The sequence below is a fragment of the Coffea arabica genome, chromosome 1c (assembly GCF_036785885.1).
Source record: "Coffea arabica cultivar ET-39 chromosome 1c, Coffea Arabica ET-39 HiFi, whole genome shotgun sequence".
Classification (NCBI taxonomy): Eukaryota; Viridiplantae; Streptophyta; class Magnoliopsida; order Gentianales; family Rubiaceae; genus Coffea; species Coffea arabica.
Genome location: NC_092310.1, coordinates 58,405,975 through 58,424,034, shown reverse-complemented (window position 1 = coordinate 58,424,034; position 18,060 = coordinate 58,405,975). Strand labels below are relative to the sequence as shown.

At 44.9% G+C, this 18,060-nt stretch overlaps 2 protein-coding genes across 3 annotated transcripts; both read right to left on the bottom strand.

Annotated features, from left to right (window-relative positions):
- Positions 1 to 2,669: 2,669 nt before the first annotated feature.
- Positions 2,670 to 7,984, bottom strand: LOC140006045 (uncharacterized). The gene is made up of 4 exons (XM_072047633.1): positions 5,388 to 7,984; positions 4,902 to 5,244; positions 3,579 to 4,841; positions 2,670 to 3,335 (listed from the first exon to the last, which is right to left on the bottom strand). Exons 1-4 carry the CDS (start codon positions 7,982 to 7,984, stop codon positions 2,670 to 2,672), a joined length of 4,869 nt encoding a protein of 1,622 aa, XP_071903734.1.
- Positions 7,985 to 9,597: 1,613 nt separating this feature from the next.
- Positions 9,598 to 12,702, bottom strand: LOC140003657 (F-box/kelch-repeat protein OR23-like). 2 transcript variants are annotated; one of them, XM_072082729.1, is made up of 3 exons: positions 12,491 to 12,689; positions 11,371 to 12,349; positions 9,598 to 10,223 (listed from the first exon to the last, which is right to left on the bottom strand). In XM_072082729.1, the coding sequence occupies exons 2-3, from the start codon at positions 12,330 to 12,332 to the stop codon at positions 9,932 to 9,934; spliced, it is 1,254 nt and encodes a 417-aa protein (XP_071938830.1). In that variant the 5' UTR covers positions 12,333 to 12,349; positions 12,491 to 12,689; the 3' UTR covers positions 9,598 to 9,931. The 2 variants fall into 2 exon arrangements, with proteins under 2 accessions (XP_071938830.1, XP_071938824.1); XM_072082723.1 differs by having other exon boundaries at positions 11,371 to 12,702.
- Positions 12,703 to 18,060: the final 5,358 nt, after the last annotated feature.

Here is an 18,060-nt window from a genome sequence, read left to right as displayed (position 1 = left end):
ATTTGCGTGTTGCCGAAGTCAGTCTATTAGCCGAGATCACAGCCGAGGTCATCAACTTCGTCCAGTTCCGTAGACAATAGTAAGTATCCCTCTTTCTTTCTTATCTCGTCTTTCACTCATTGCCAAAACCGCTAAGACCCATAAAGAAACTGTGACCCCGAGCTACCAGACCGAGGTGAGGCCGGATCCTGGGGAAGAAGCGACAACGTCCAGCTCTGAGGGGTCGACGCCGAGTTCTGAGGAAGGATCAACCGAGGTGAGAGCCGGAGAGACAGCCTCGGAGTTGGAGTCGTCCGAGATGAGCGAAGGTGGTTCCGAGGTGGACTATAACGAGGAGCTTGGCGTCGAGATACCACACGACGAGGGCGTATTGGAACCCGTCGCTCCTAAGGACGTAGCCAACCTTGACTTTGGCAAGATGCCGAAGTTTAGAAGTCGCGTAGGAAGAGATAGGGCCGAGAAGGTGATAAACAAGTACCCCTTCCGGCCGGGGTACGAAATTCTGCCGCCCGAGGTGGATGACACAGCCGCGAAACCCCCCTTTGGCATGGTGCCCGTTTACTTTCAACAGCTGGAGGCCGGGCTGAGGATGTCGACGTCGAAGTTCCTCCGGGACTTACTTCGTCACTTCCACGTGAGGATCACCCAACTCACCCCGAATGCGATCCGCATCATTGTGGGGTTCGAGATGCTGTGCCGACATCAGGAGGTGACTCCCTCCGTCGACCTCTTCCGCCGATGCTACACCCTCAAGGCACACGCGACGGATAAGGGATGGTTTTATGTTGCCAATCGGAACAATGCCATCCCGAAGTTGGTGATTGGTGCTCCCAGCTCGATCAAGAATTGGAAGCGCGACTATTTCTTCGTGTCCGGTGTGGACTTCCCTAGGGGTTTTTGGTGGAGACCAATCAAGGCGAAGGCCGACCCCTCTGCGGGGGATGCCGAAGAGGAATCCTTCCAAAAGTTGATGAAGTCGGACCTTCGGCTGTTCAACCATGACTACCCCGAAGTCGTGCTCGTTGATGGGGGAATAAACCGAGCCGTGATCAATACTACCAAGACTCCCTTCTTTTCCATTAAACTTGAGAAACCTTGTAATTTTCTTTCATGGCTTTTCTTTTCACTTCGGCTATGGCAAATAATAATATTCGTTTCTTGTGCAGTGACTAAACTGTCTGACATCGTCGTCTCGGGCTCATCCGAAGTGGCCAAGAGGCAGAAGAGGAAAAACTCTGACGAGACATCGGCTCCTCCGCCAAAGAAGAAGTCACAAGACCCAGCTGTCAAGACTTCGGTGGCCAAGAGCACTCCCATCTCGGGAGGCCAAAGCAGCTCGGCCGCCGCGGCTATTGGGTCCACCTCGTCTGTGCCAGAGGGGGTGCCCCTTGGAGTCGTCGCGGCACTCCCGCCTCCTCATGGCCGAGGCAAGCAGTTGAAGGCCCCGGTCAATCCAGTCTTAGGGACTCGCTATGGAATCGTTTCCATAGCCCCCCGGTGTTTCCCGGGGACGAGAAGACGCACCCCGGCGGGCATTGGTGTCTGAACTGGAAAATTTCAGTCAACGACAGGTGCCAGTATCCTCGGGTTGCCCAAGAGCTAGTAATGCACTCCCCCTTGCCAAGGGACTTGGAGTTCATGAAGAAGCTGTCCCCGGCTGAGATGGTCCAGAGCCTCATGGTGTCCACAGCCTCCACCTCGGCCTTTGTGGCCGAGATGACACACCGGTACTGTGCTCTGGTAGAGGAGCAGGACACCGGCAAGTTGCAGAATCAGATCTCCAAGTTAGAGAAAAAACTGGCGGTGTCCGAATCCGAGAAATTGGAGCTTCAGAGGCGACTTCAGGAAGCCGAGGCTAAGGGCGAAGAGGCCGAGGCTACAATGAATAGTTTCAGGTCGGCCCTCGAGGAGGAAGAAAAAAGGAGGGACGAAGTGAAGAAGTCCCATGAACAGGCTCTCGAGAGTGCTGGAGCCTCGGCCGTGGAGGCTTTCCTGAAGTCCGAGGCCTTCATCAAGGACCTCGGCCAACTACTTACGCCTAATTTCATGTTTGGCTTCACATCGGCCATTGACGAGGCCGCAGCTCACCTCTCCTCCGAAGCCTTGGGGTCTTTGAAAAATCATGCCAGCTACAATGAGAACTCCAAGGAGTTATGTGATCGGATGGCCGAAGGCATTCAGGCGGGAAGGAATTTGGCCGAAATCCAGGTCGAGTTCAACAAATGGCTGTCCGAGCTCGACGAGGTGCTCGAGGAGGTTGAAGAGGAAGGAGCTGGAGAAAATGCTGAGGGAGACGAAGCCGGAGGGGGCGAAGTAGGAGGAGACATCGGCAAAGAGCATGGAGATGAACTTCACCCTAGCGGAAAGGAGGCCGAAGAGAAGGATGCCCAAGAGGGAGTCAAGACCGGGGATGGAGCCGAGACGGGGGTCTAGGCTTCATAGGCTTTAAGGGGGTGGTCGAGGTGAAGAGTGCTTAGTAGCACTCGGACCTCGGCCTTGTATTTTTTTGTAACGCTCTTTCCTATTGAATGAAAGCCTATTTCTTCTCATCTCAGCGCTTTAATTTCTTACTTTGACTTCATCCTTTGCTTGTCCCCCTTATTTTTTAATAGCGTAACAACGATATTGAAAAATAACATAATAGCTGAAGTCATAACTTGAATAAAAATTCAGGCGTAATACAATATGAGGTTCTCGGCGTGCCAAGACCTCGGCACTAATGAGCCATCTCGGTAACTCAATTTACAATATCCCTTGAGGTCAGATTCCACAACTCGGTAAGGGCACTCCCATTTCGGGCACAGTTTCCCTTGAGGTTCAGCTCGGCTGACTGAGTTTTTTCTGAGAACCAAGTCTCCAGGTTGGAATCTACGGTGTCTGACGCGGGCATTGTAATAGCGTGCCAGTGTGTTCTTGTATGAAGCTATCCGGGCTGAGGCGAGGTCCCTTCGTTCTTCGACGAGGTCGAGATCCAACTGTCTCTCTTCATCGTTCACCTCGGCTGCATAGGATGCCAGCCGGGGACTGGGGGTAAGGATCTCGGCCGGGACGACGGTCTCGGCGCCGTAGGTCAGGGAGAAAGAGGTCTCTTGCGTGGCGGATCTCGGCGTGATCCGATAAGACCACAGGACATTGGGAAGTTCCTCCACCCAAGACGACCCAACTTGGTGGAGTCGAATCTTGAGACCATGCAGGAGAGTTCGGTTGAAGTTTTCTGCTTGACCATTGGCCTGAGGGTGGCCTACCGAAGTGAAGTGTTGTTTGATGCCGAGATTCTCGCACCAGGTCTTGAATGGGTTCTCGGCAAACTGTCTCCCATTGTCCGAAATGATGATCTGAGGTATGCCGAAGCGACAGATAATGTATTTCCAAAAGAATTTTTGAATAGTCAGCCCTGAGATGGTCCGAAGTGGCTCGGCCTCGACCCAGTTAGTGAAGTAGTCCACAGCGGTCACCAAGAAGGTATATCCCCCGACGGCTTTAGGGAAAGGACTTATGATGCCTGTCCCCCATTGCTCAAACGGTCAGGGTGAAGTGATGGGGAACATGAAGTTTGAAGGCAGGTGGTGCTCGGGTACGTGGATTTGGCAGGAAGGGCAGCCGAGAACGAGGTGTTGGGAGTCTTGCCGAAGTGATGGCCAAAAATACCCAAGAAGCATAGCTTTCTTAGCTAACATCCTGTGGCCGATGTGAGCCCCACATAGGCCCTCGTGGAGGATCTCGCGTCCTGCCTCGGGGGTGACACACCTCAGCCATGGGCCGAGGTAGGAGCGCTTATAGAGTTCTCCATCGCGGAGTGCATACCGAGCGGCTTTGCGTTGTATCTTCCTTGCCTCGGCTCGGTCTACGGGAAGGACTCCTTGACCCAAGAAAAGGATGAATGGGGTCATCCAAGTTTTTTCAGAATGCACGGGGCAGGTCACTTCCTCCACGTATTCCGGTTCACTCAGGACTTCTACCAAAACTGCTTTGTTGAGGTCAGAGAATGAGGTGGAAGCCAGCCGGGATAAGGCGCCGGCTCGCTTATTCTGAGACCGGGGTATTCTTTGGATTTCGAAAGACTCGAAGTACGCGGTGAGCTGGTGAATCTTGGAGAGGTATCGTCGCATGGTCTCATCCTTGGCCTCGTACTCACCAAGAACCTGGCGTACCACTAGTTGGGAGTCACTGCGGACATGGATTTGTTGGGCGCCGAGTCTACGGGCTAGTTGGAGTCCAGCAATTAAAGCCTCGTACTCGGCTTCATTATTGGTGGCCGGGAAGCCAAAGCGGAGGGCGTATGAGCACACTTCTCCCTGAGGCCCTTCTAGGAGTAGTCCGGCTCCGCTGTCGTCTCCATTAGAGGATCCATCTACATACAACGTCCACAGGGATGGGATGGACACCTCGGCTAAGGCGGAGGTGGACTCCGGACCTTCCGTGAAGGTGAGCTCGGCAAGGAAGTCAGCTAAAGCTTGTGCTTTTATGGCGGTGCCTGGCTCGTATGACAAGTCATACTCCCCCAATTCGATATCCCACTTGGTGAGTCGACCGGAAGCCTCGGGGCGCACCAATATTTGCCGAATGGGTTGGTCAGTCCGGACGGATATGTGATGGGCGAGAAAGTAGGGCTTCAATCGCCTAGCTGCGTGGACTAGTCCCAGCACCAGTTTTTCCACCTGAGTGTATCGAGTCTCCGGCCCGCGGAGAGCTCGGCTGACGTAGTAGACTGGCACTTGGGTGCCCTCATCTCGGATGAGCACCGCGCTGACAGCCTCGTCGGCTGCGGAGAGGTAGAGGTAGAGCTTCTCCTCGGGCCGAGATGAAGCAAGGGTGGGTAGATGATGCAAGTACTGCTTCAGCTGGTCGAAAGCAGCCTAACACTCTTCAATCCAGGCGAACTGGTCAGCCTTTTTCAGCACCTTAAAGAAGGGCAGAGCTTTCTTGGCGGATTGGGACAGGAAGCGATCCAGCGCGGCCAGACGTCCATTCAATCTTTGTACTTCTCGGACGTTCCGAGGTGGGGACATGTCCTGAATGGCCCTGACCTTGTCGGAGTTGGCCTCGATTCCCCGGTGGGAAACCAGATACCCCAAGAATTTTCCCAAAGTGACGCCGAAGACGCACTTCTTGGGATTCAACTTCATCCTTGAGTCCCGCAGGACGCCGAAGACTTCCTTCACATCGGACAGAAAGGTCGAAGTGGCCTGGCTTTTGACAAGGATGTCATCCACGTAGGCTTCCACATTACGGCCGATCTGATTTCTGAAGAGACGATTTATCAACCTCTGGTAGGTTGCCCCGGCGTTCTTTAGCCCAAATGGCATGGTAGTGTACAATAAACACCTTGGTCGGTGTAGAACGCCGTTTTCTCTTGGTTCTCTTCACTCATTCCTATTTGATGATACCCTTTGAAGGCATCTAGGAAGCAGAGGACTTCATACCCCATCGCCGAGTCGACGAGGGCGTCTATCCTCGACAGAGGATAGCAATCTTTGGGGCAGGCCTTGTTAAGGTCGGTGAAATCTACACACATCCTCCATCCGCCAGTGTCCTTTTTGACCATGACTGGGTTGGACAGCCAGGTAGGATATTGGACCTCGTGGATCATCTTGGCCGGCAAGACCTTATCGACCTCATCCGATATGGCCTTGCTACGCTCGGGGCCGAAGTGCCTCCGTTTCTGCCGCACAGGTCGTGCCTGTGGGTTGACGTTAAGTTGATGAATCATGAGCTCGGGTGGCACTCCCACCACTTCATCGGCGGACCACGCGAAGATGTCTCGGTGGTCCTTGATCAGGGAGATCATTTCTTCCTTCAGGGGTAAGGGGAGTCCGGCCCCTACTTGGACCACTTGGTCAGGTCTCGCCTCATCCAAGACCACTTGTTCCACTTCATCCTCTGACTCAAGCCTGCTGGGCTCTCCTGTCTTGTGAGGGTCGATGCAGTCTATGGAGAGGACCGCGGGCCTCTTATCTTCTGACTTCGGCAAGGGTCGAGGTGCGACTGCTGCTTGAATGGTGGCGAGGTAGCACTCCCGGGCGGCGCCCACGTCGCTGCTCACCTCGGCCACCCCTGCAGATGTTGGGAATTTAAAGCTCAAGTGGTAGGTTGAGTACACAGCTCTCAAGGCATTGAGCGTGGGTCGGCCTATCAGCATGTTGTAAGGAGAATCTGTTTTGACCACCGCAAAGCTGACAGGCACGGTTCGGCAGCGGGGATGGCGCCCAATGGTCACCATCAAGGTCACCATACCCTCCGGGTGGACGACATGTCCCCCGAAGCCGACGAGGGGAGTTCTGACTGGAGTGAGTTGTTCCCGGGTTAGTTTCAAACTCTCGAAAGTTCGGTAGTACAGGACGTCTACCGAGCTTCCGGGGTCAACGTAGACCTTTTTGACGATGTAATTATTAGTGAGGACCTCAATCACGAGGGCCTCGTGATTGCTGGAAGCGGCGGGGACGGGGTCACTGGGACCGTAGGTGATCACATCAGATAGCCGGGAGCTCGGCTCGGCCGCTTCCATACCGGCCTGGCGGTAAGTCCTTTTTCGGGAGTTCTGGCTGTCTCCTCCCGTTGGGTCACCCGCGATCGTGTTGATCACCCCGGCGATGTTTGGGCCGTAGCCTGGTGATCCGTCGCGTTGAGGCCTCTTTCGTTCGTTATGGTCCTCGGGACCTCGGCATTGAAGTTTCGTGTCCCGCCTGTCTTCTCGGCGTGGACCTCGGCTCTCCCGGTGGGAGACGCTTCGATTGAAGCCTCCATCTTTGCGGACAAATTGTTTCAAGTGTCCTTGCCGAATCAGGTTTTCGATCTCTCGCTTCAGATCGTTGCAGTCTTCGGTCTCGTGCCCAACGTCTCGGTGGTAGGCACAATAGAGATTGGAGTTTCTCCTATCCCTCCTCCCCGGAATCTCAGGAGGTGATCGGCCGAAATGATTTTGCCTCATCACCGCCAAAACATGAGACCGGCTTGAGTTGAGCGGGGTCAACTCGGCGTCCGAGGTGGACGACCTTCCCTTCACGATCCGGTCGAAGACACTCCGGCGGTCTCGAAGTTGGGTTGAGGTGCCACTCGGGCTTGGCTCACTTCGGCCGGTGTCTTTCCTTCTCCGGGGATCTTGCCCCGTACGAGATGCTTGGGCTTCTCGCTTCATGCGGTTTACATCTTCACTTCGGATTCCCTGGTCCACTCTTTCCCAAAGTTCCCGAAGTGTACGGGGGTATTCCCGATGGATTTCGGTGTTGAAGATCCCAGCTACTAACCCGTTGGTGAAGGCAGCAATAGTTACCTGCTCGTTTTGATCAGGTATCTGTACATTCTCCTCGTTGAACCTCTGGGCGTATGAGCGAAGTGACTCGCCCTGACCCTGTTGCAGGTTCAAGAGGTAAGCTGAAGTCTTTGTTATTGGACGGGACGACACGAAGCGGTGGATGAACCGGTCTATCAGCTCATCCAGGGAGGAAATGCTCCCCGGTTCCAAACTCCAGAACCATTTTCGGGCAGTCCCATGTAAGAAGATGAGAAAAGCCCGACAAATCACGGTGTCAGGGACGCAGTAGAGGCGGAAAGCGGAGATGAAGGCGCGGAGGTGATCCTCGGGGTCACCTCGGCGAGGATCACCTCCGCGGTCATAAGTGTGCAAGTTTGGAAGCTTGAAGTTCGGGGGCACCATCTCCCCATTGATGTCATCAGTGAAGGGCGGAGCCCTCATGTAATCAGAAGTTAGGCCTGCGGGACGCCGAGGTGGGTCCTCGGCTCGTTTCCCTAACAGTCCCCGGGAAAACGCCCGGAAGATAGAGGCGAGTTTAGAGGTCGCCTTAGAGGAGGCGCGCCTGGAGGTACTCCGAGAGAGACGCCCCTCGTCAGAGTCCTCGCCCGAGGGCACTTCAGGAGGCTTCGTCGGCCTCCTCTTGGAAGATTCGGCCTTTTCTTTCCCCTGTCTTTTGAGGTATCTTCCTAGCTCCTCAAAAATGTTGGGGTTGTCTGATACGAACTCGGCCATCTTGGCGATGGCGTCCTCGTTATTGGACTGGGTCCTTTGGGACCCTTGTTCTTCAGAAATGCGATCATGCTGGGCTCCCGAGGTCTGCCCAGCCCCGTTTGAGGGAACTCTTCCGCTTCTGGAGCGCGTGGATCTCATCTTAGCAAGTCTCGTTCCCACAGACGGCGCCAATTGAGGGGGTGATTTTTGGTTGGTAATTGGGCCGACCTAAATCGGTCCTCTCTGAGATGAGGTGAGGTGAATTCTTGAATGTCTCACCTCGGATGGAATGGAATGAGGTCGTACGGTCGAAGTGAATGGCGGGGCTTCTCCCTTGTTGGGAGTGTGTGTGGGGTATTTATAGGAGAGTAGAGAACAGGACGGAGGGCTCATGCTAGTGGGACCCATCTTGGCATTACGGCTCTGTCCCCTGTCAGGAGGTCTGACTCTGACACTGTAGCCGCCTGAGTATGATGACGGAGAGTATTGTGCAGGTGCCATTAAGTGCCTCCAGTGCTTTTCAGATAAAACACTGGTCCCGGGTGATGTCAGGTGGCCTGACATCATCAGCGTGCGGCCGAGATGGGGGTGCCGAGGTCACCCACACGATAGACTAGGGATCCGGCTGAGCACAGGGGTGATGCTCAAGACGCGGATGAGCTCGGATAAGGGACGGGGTGGTGGTCCCTAGAGGTCATCCGAGGAGGTCGCCCAAAGCCTTACTCGACCTCAGGGGTCATTTGTGGGACTTGACCGTGCTTGAGTGGACGGGAGCAGGGTTCACCTCGGCCAGGCGGTGCTGGCCGAGGTGAGCATCTTCATCGGCAATAATTGTAGCCGATAACAACGAAGTTTGCATAGCGTATATCGGTATGGAGGATATAACCGATTTCACCAAGAGAGCTCGGCCTGCATATGAGAGGCACTTGCTCTCCCAACCCTACAACCTCGTATGAATCTTTTCCAAGATTTCACCATATGTGTTTCGGTTTACCTTAGAGTGTGGTAGCGGCATTCCAAGGTATTTCCATAGATTATTTGTTAAGCCCACTCTTGTTCTAAATTATTCACCCACGGTAAAAACCTAGTGGTCTATATCTTTGCATTCATTAAACAACCTCTCAACGTTTCCCCAAACCAAAAGAAAAAAAAAAAAAGCTCTCTAACCGTTGCATCTCTCAATCGAATATGGCCTAGGTCAAGGTCTCATTCCCTGTTTTAAAACGAATTCCAATTGTGACTTATGACGGCCCATATTTGCGTCCTCTTCGCTATTGAATTTCCTCAAATACAACAAAATGACACTTCTCAGTCTGACGGAGTTCTGAAAGACGTACTAGATAGTTATCCAACAATGATTAAGGTCATAAGGCTTCACCTACCAAGTTATTCATCAGATTCCCGGGCACCATGTTAGTCTGTATCACGATGAGATTTCCGAATTGCACGGCCATCTGTTGGTTTTAACTGAGATTCTGTCACCTCAACGGTCAACACCCGTATAAGCCGATACTTTTATAAGCCAAACAGATGTGTTACTTAGAACTTAGAAGCGCAACTAAGAGAGGTTATTATCAATCCGGGTACATTTGCGAATGCCTAAAACGGCGGGACTGCAGCGCGCGGCCGCTGTAGAGACAAATCCAGGCTTAAATGATAAGAAATTTTGCTACATATACATATTTGCATCCAAAAATTCTGTTGATTAAATGGTGTCTACCAACTTCCAGTGTAGACAACAACAGAATTCCAGAAACTGAACGAGAGCTAGACCATGGGTTTTTTCCCCCTTTCCCTTTCTATTTGCACCGCACACGATGGCATTACAGTAATTCTTCTACGAAGGCTAGCATCCTCGTCAAGCTATAAACCGGCCTTTACAAATAGCATAACAGCATGCACCTACATGACAACATGAACAATCTATGCAAGAATACACAATACATGTATAAAGGAAGTTACCCAACCCTATAGTCCAATGGCGCATATAACAGCCATCCTGAAATTTAAAGGGCGATTGAATGGTGGCTTCGTAATCACGGATCGCCACCTCTCCTTCTTAGGATGATATATCTGTAACAGAAGTGCTGCTGACCTCTTGTTCCGTCTTAATTTCTGAGTGTCTGGTAGTTTAATTCCATCTAAAAGCGTTAGTACATGCAGCTCTCCATCCAGTGCAACAAAACCGACTGATGACTCATCTGATGCTTTTCTAGGGACACTTGTCTCCTTTAACCACTGATTAGAAGCCATGTCGTATCTGCAATATTCGAAGGCTGGAAGATCAATTTAGTGCCCAGAAATATTTGGAAAACTTAAGAGCCTATGTTGGTCAAATAAAAACAACGGTTTCAGGTAGTCAGCAAAGTCCTCACAAAGCAACACGAGACATCGTGTCGTGTAAACAGGCTAGTACACATGCATAATACATTTACTATTAGTACAATAGTGGCATGGAGCAATTCTTTTCCAATAGTGACCGGAAAGTCGTCTTATTTCTTCACTCTCCTACACAGTCCTGAAGCATCAGGTAGAGCCACCAGCCTCATCAGTCGTGGCAGAAAAGAAACCAATAATATGTCATATGCAGGTCAATTACCATTGTGAATCAATTGAATCCCAAAGATGACAGGGCAAGGAGGAACATATTCAATAGAAAATCCTCTGATTATGGCAGGAAAAAACCCCAATGTGCTAATCACAGGGCAGCGAAAGATGGTCGGCATACACTAACAACACTAAATTCAACTGAAAGTCATGAAAAACCTACAATAGCTGCTAGTGTTAGATTACAAGAATAACAAATATTTAATCAAGAAGAACTACAATTCAAGCAACAAACGAAAACAATAAACCACAGGGCACAAATCCTGCTTAGTGTTTCCCGCTAGGATCTGAAGATTTTAAAACTTGTAGCCTCAAAAATTATCTGGCCTCATCCAATTCTAAGATATAATTAGGTATCTTGCTGGCTGTTTATCCACAAAAATCAAAGTATATTAAGGCTGAAGTTGGTGAACGCCATGAATAAGGTACAACCATTCCGTAAAACTGGAAGCCTATGAACAGCATATTAGATTAAAATACCTTGGCTAAAAGTTCATCATACAGAGCACCATCACTATATCTCATGTAAGTTCAATTTAAGTACTTGGGTTAGTCGTTAGAGTGGTCCAAGGCAGACGAGCCACAAAGAAATAAACAATTCCTAGTATGATCACATTGCTGCCAATATTTGTAATAACTGGCAAGAAAATATCATCTATCAACAATATGTACAAACCCAAGAGCATCTCCCACTTCACACAAACAAGCAGTCAAAAGGTTAATTAATCAGAGATAAGCCAAGTGACCAACTTCAATGAATAGTCTAAATCCTCAAATTGTGGCTCAGTATCACAACGTACCTGAAGATGTCACCCCTGTCAAGCATGAAAATGGCAGGAACATGCCAACCGTCACCCTCGAGAACAACGATCTTTCCCAGCATTCTCCTCTCCCCTTCCTCCCACATGTCGCCAACCTCCCTCCACTTGCCACCGCTCTTCAACTCCATCACGACAGCATCCTTATAATACTCATCCACAGGGAACACTCCAGAGATGGTCCGACACTCGCCATACCCTCCCATCACCCAAAACTCCTTCTCCTCTCCATTTCCAACGAAAAACCCAACGCACCCAGCTCTAAACCTCGGCAATCCATCCAGTGGCACCCACTCATCCTTACCAATATCATACATCTCTACCGAGCTCATCCTACTCCCAGCCGCCCCATACATGGGATGCCTCGACCCACCCCCAGCCACGACAATCTTATTTGAATTTGGAATCACGGCGCAGGCAAAACTTCCCCTCGGGGAGAGCATAGAAGAGAGAGACTCCCACTTCCAATTCAGGAAATTAAAACGGAAGGTGGAGGAAGAAGAGCAGGGGCGGTCGAGAGGGAAGGAGCGAGTATCGAAGAGGGATCCGCCAATTACGTATAAGTGAGGCCCGACGGAAATGGAAGTGAAATTACAGAGGCCATAGGCGTGAGGGTTACAGGGCATGGCCGGGAGCTCACGCCAGGCCAGATTTTTGGGGTCGAAAAGGTAAGGAGAGGAAATTGAAGGGTCCTGAGGGAAAATACAGAGTAGGTGAGAGCGGGCGGAGGATGGAAGCAGGGATTGGCGGAGAGAAATTAGGGTTCCGGAAGAGAGGAACAATTTCCATGACTTAGAAACGGATTTGAGGCGGGATTGATGAGAATAAGGAATAAATGCTAGAATCAAAGATGCTAGATCGTTGGGGAGACCAGGAATTAGGGTTAGAGTTAGGGTCTGTAACTGAACCTCTTCAGTCGACATCCACGAATACGGCGGCGCCATTTTCTCCTTTCCTATTTCTGATTCAATGAAAAACAACAATTCAACAGCTCCGAATCGATTTTCTTTGGAAAACTTGAAATAAATCTGAATCAATTATACAAACAAAAATTGTCGATAATCTCAAAATCTGTACAGAAATGATACGATCAGGTACACACACGCTTGCGGAATTTGATTTGATTGATTATTCACAGTCTCTGCAACTCTCTGTGAAGCGTTGGCAGTTATGCAGCATCTAGAGAGTGAGCTCATTCAGTAAGGGGTGAAAATCGTGTACTATCAAAGAATAGAATCTGCAATTATGTTGCGAGTCATGGCGGTTTCTTCTTGAACAAGAATTTCCGAATCGAGCAAATCTAATGTCCATTTCTCCATTTTTCCTGTTGGTTCATTAATTACATTTACCTCCTTAAGGTTTGGAAAATTACAAATTATTCCCTGAAATTTAGTCATATTACGATCACCCCTCGAAACTAACCACCATTCATGCTTAAAGAAAAAAAAAATAGACACAGTGGAAAGCAACAAAAATATCCTTTTGCATGCAATGAATTAAAAAAACCGCATTCAAAGAAGAAATGGAAAAAGACGAACACATTCCCTACCATGCTGCCACTCTCGGTTCTCTTCATTATAAATCCTATCTTACTTGAATAATCACTGCGTTCGTGCATTTGAAGGACTATGGACCCGTTGGTAAAAACCTACTCCGCTCGCAATCATATTTGATGACTAAATAGACCCGATCATCATATGATTTGTCAAATCCAACATAAAAGCTTTCTTGAACTATCGTCGCCACTAATTGTTTCAAATACATACGGGTTAATATACAATTGAATTCATTTTGTTTATGATTATGTATACCAGATGGCATGTATATTTTATATGCAAATCTCGTGGATTCAGAAGTAAAGAGATCATCAAAAGGTGGTGGTGCAAGGAAAAGGAAGATGGCTGTTTTTTCCCCTCATGAGGAAATGCCCGAGTTGAGGATTTTCTATTGTCTAAATTGGATTTAGTATTTGTTGGACTTTACTCATTTTAGAATAAATAAAATATGTTTTAATTTACAATTTGCAATTCTTTAGGGATTTGATGTTTGTGAGCGAAAGAGCTTTTGTTGTTTAGTTGAAGTTGAAAGGCTCTTGTTTAGTACAGGACCTTAGAGAAAAATACATGCTAAACGCTTTAGGCATATGAAAGTCATTAATGTTAGGGGTCTAATTGTTATAGAATCATTGGGATGAAGGACGTTTTGGTAACATTGTCAAATCTCATGATTTAGTTGGCAATTATTATTATTATTTTTTTTTTTTTTTGGGTTAGATTTGAGGGCTTTCTAAACTTTCTGGATTTCTGACACATGGCATAGTCGTCATCTAGACACTAAAACAGAAGGAATAAAAAAGCTAAGTACTTCTAAAGAGTACGGTCATAGGATTCCACCTGCCCCATTTATAAATTGAACTCATAATTTATTAATTACGAGTGAAATGTCTTGCAACTAATAGCTAGTTTGGAAGAGCAGATTTGGTGAGAAAAGAAAAGATTACAAAGGAAAGTTGAATCTTTCTCACATTTGGGACTCTGGATAGGAAATAATTGAATAGAAACCGAAGGATGTCAACTCCCTTCTACGTCAGAAAAACTTTCTGCCCAAAATCGGCGGAAAACGTTAGAAAGTGGAGTGAGTTAAATGAATTATACCATATGTCATTTTTACTCTTAAAAGATTAAAATATAAATATATAACCTAATAAAATTCTCATGGTATCTTAAGGTTTAAGGGTTTTTATGTAAAATTGAATTTTGTCTTTTCAGTTCTCTCCCTTCCAAACAAAGAACGTTATTTCATCTCTTTTCTTCTCCAAAATTCCCAAATAACATGAAATGATATTATAATCTTTTCTTTTTTTCCTAACTTAAGGTTTTTGTTCTTTTCTTTTCTTTCCTAAACTCCCAAACTAGCTATAAATCAAGGAAATAATTTTCCCCAACAGAAATGCAAGGGAAATATTTTTAAATGTGTTGCAATAGCATTTCAAATCAAAAGTAGGACATGTGGATTTATATGTGTTTGTGTCTATATATATGTGTGTGTATGTGTGTGAAGCAATTCTACATTTTTATTAAATGCTCAGGGGGAAAGTGTTTTACGTTTGAACATGATATAAAGTGATTTTCAAAGTCTCGTCCTCCTTGACTCCATTTACCTGGTATATAAGCCCTCATTTATTCCTTAGTAGGATTATTCTATTATGGAACAACATGATAAAAAGAAGGACTAGTTATTCCTTGTATGTAAAAGTTTGAATTTTTAAATATAGGTGAATTAGGAGAAAAGGACAATATTAGAATATTATGTCAGGCTCACACTCTTTTTTTGGGGTGCTCATCCTTTGTACCGTTTACTAATATCATAGATATAGAGCTATGAGATAAAAAAGTGGATGAGGTGTTAAAATTAATAATAGTGAGTATTGTGTCATATAGGGTTTTTCTAATAAGTAGGTATTCATCAATATACTCAAATTATATTCATTTTATCGTGTGAATGTACAAACTGACATTTATCGTCCCCTTGTAAGTTGACACTTTTTAAATTTGATCTTATTTTTCTAAAAAATTAATAGTTAATGTCTCCATTAGCGAGTGTACCCATTAATCAAACCCTATTACATATTTGGTGAAAAAATAACTTTTTTGTTAAATTGTGTGCACACCAATGATTGATGGCAATTTTGGAACCCTATCGGCATGCACTAGGAATACGTATAGAACAAAGCTTTCTTTATAGAACACCAGAGATGGTTTAAAATATGAGCAAGTTATCCGGATGGCTGTTGGACTTTTAGAATCATCGAATTTTGATCACTGAACTATTTAAAGTTTATATTTCAAGCTATTCCTTCAGATTTAATCGAGTTTTGACCACTAAATTATGCTCTTTTCTTTTTGTCTCGTGAATTATGTGAGCATTCAAATCTGTCATGACTCGTGTTTAACGATGAAATATAACAAAATGGTTTGAAATCTAAACTTTAGATAATTTAATAGTCAAAACCAAACTTTTAATAATTCAATGGTCAAAATTCGACGATTCCAAAAGTTTGATGGCCATTCAAATAATTTGCTCTTAAAACATAGAAATTACGTTTGCTTTTGTAGGTAAGGGTTAGAATGGCTATTATTACCTAAAAGAAGGCATTGAGGCCAAAAAGGTTAATCTTAATCTCTGAGAGAGCAAATTAGTACCACCTGAAACTCAGATAACTGCTCATTTTACTGCTGTCACACATCTTAACAAACACAAGACTCGAGAGGGCTCTCAATTGTCATAATCCGATAAGCGTGCAATGTAAAGTGATGTTCTGGCAACGGTTCAAGGGTACTTTGTACAATTAACCATCCCTAGTTTTTTTTTCCCCCAAATAGTTAACTCTTACATTACTCCTAGGGTTGCAAATGAATCGAGTCGCTCGCGAGTCAAGCTCGAATTGAAATTGAACTCGAACTCGAGTTCAAAATATTAAACTCGTTAGCTCGCGAGTTCGAGTATATAAAAAAATATATATATATATATAATATTTTTTATTTTAAGTATATATAAATATTTTTTATTTTAAGTATATATATTTTTTATTTTCTTATTTTAATAGTAAAATTACATATGTATCCTTAATATTTTATTATTTATTAAGAAAAAATATTATTTTATTTTATTTAAATAAAATAATTATTTTTTATTTTTTTTCGAGCTTGAGCTTTAAATTGCCGGCTCGTCGAGCTCGAACTCGAGTTCGAACTTGGTAAAATTTAGTCAAGACTCGGTTCGATTAACCCAAAACTCAACTCGAGTCGGCTCGTTTGCAGGCCTAATTACTCCTACTCAAACTTATTTAGTAGAGGATCTAACATGGTCAATGGGGCTAATCCTACACTAATCTATCTATAAGAGGACTCAATTAGGTCAAAGTGCTAGAGGGAGTGACTCCTACCTTTACACTCGTTGAATTTTATTATAGTTGCAAAGTTTTGAACTCCTGACTTGCAACTAAATTTGCATCTTATGTTGCACCTGATGGGCAACTCACCTAAGACCAGCTAGTTAAATAAACAGTACATATAAAAGGATTGTGTAATTATTTGTTTCAAAGCCTCCACAATTTCTTTTTGTATTCTAACTACAATACCTGTTTGCATTGCAAGAAACAATTTCACTTGTACCTATCAATTACGCGTGTAAACACATATATTCCTATTAGTGATAGATAAAGAAATGCATAATATTTATGATCGATAAATTTTAAATAAACCTTTTTTTATTGTTAATGCAAACTTTAATCTTTTAAATTGGTTTGTGTTATGTTGCCAATTACTACTTAAGGGTAGTTTATATTGAAATATATGTTTAAATGGTCAATTAAAAATGCTTATAGATAATTATGTTGACAACATGCATTTGGGATGTTAATGCAATTAAAACTACTTTATATGAAGATAAATATGAAAGTACATAAAGTGACAATAAAATATTTACATCAAATCAAACTCCCTCATTTCCCTTAATATATAGATATGGGATAATTTCAGATTCCTCCCTTGAGGTTTTTGACAAATTCACTGAGTTCCCTTGAACTTTTAAAAATTGTACATACCTCAATTGTCATTTAAAATGACAACACTACCTTTAAATATTTTAATGAAATTCCCTTATTTGTATGCATATACTAAGAATGAGTTTTAAAATTATTATTTTTTTGTTATTCCTCTTCTTTATTCATTTTTTTATGCCAACAAAATCATGGAACTACTACTATTGCTTTTAACTTCTATCAAAACCAATTGTCCAGCTAATGAGTTAACTTTAAATGCGATCCAACGTATTTGCTGATCTTTATTTTTTTTTTGTATCAAAATTAACAAGAAATAAAAAAGAAATTACCTAAAATTATTACTAAATTATGGTAATTCCACTACTCAAAAATTTCACAAATTTGAAAAGAATTATTTCAACATTTTCTTCTCTATTTTATAAGTATAAATCCATAGTAAAACACCATCAAAAGTATTTTATCATAGTAACAAATTTATTATTATAGTTAATTATCAAACAATAGATATGGACATAAAGAAAAATTGGCACATGTTCTTTATAATTGTGCTAGATATAATCTTACAATTGCATAAGCAATTAAATCAAAATTCATTAAGCAGGGGCATTTACGGCATTCATTAAAAATTTGACCAACTCAATGTTATTTTAAGATTTGGTTGCTAAAACTATCAAATCAAGAGAGGTATCTATAATTTTGCTGATCTTAAGGGAACTCAGCAAAATTGTTAGAAACCTCAAGGGAGGTTTATGAAATTATGCCTTTGGATATTAATTACCTCATTTAATCCTTTCTCAAAATTTCAAAATTGACAAGTCTTAAGGTAAAATTTCAGGGCTTTTGTTGCTGACATTTAATCCTTTCTTGAAATTTCAAGATTGGCAGGTTCTAAGGTAAAATTTCAAGGCCATAGGGATATTAATTATGTTTTTCATAACAATAACGTAGTACAATATTGTTTGTTATGAAAACATAACATGTACCACTTCTCACTTACAATTGTATATGACGAAGATGAGCAGTTGAATATCGGACAACTATTTTTTTAACCTTTTTACAGAAAAATATTGAACTATTATCTGAAAAAGCACTTATGGAATACAACTTTT

Coding starts and splice junctions, on each gene's coding strand:
- LOC140006045 (XM_072047633.1), bottom strand. CDS start 7,984: ATGGCCGAGTTCGTATCAGACAACCCCAACATTTTTGAGGAGCTAGGA. Junction 5,245..5,387: donor TTCCTAGATGCCTTCAAAGG/GTATCATCAAAT, acceptor TCGTCTCTTCAG/AAATCAGATCGGCCGTAATG. Junction 3,336..3,578: donor GCCCTTCCTGCCAAATCCAC/GTACCCGAGCAC, acceptor GGCATACCTCAG/ATCATCATTTCGGACAATGG.
- LOC140003657 (XM_072082723.1), bottom strand. CDS start 12,332: ATGGCGCCGCCGTATTCGTGGATGTCGACTGAAGAGGTTCAGTTACAG. Junction 10,224..11,370: donor GACAGGGGTGACATCTTCAG/GTACGTTGTGAT, acceptor CGAATATTGCAG/ATACGACATGGCTTCTAATC.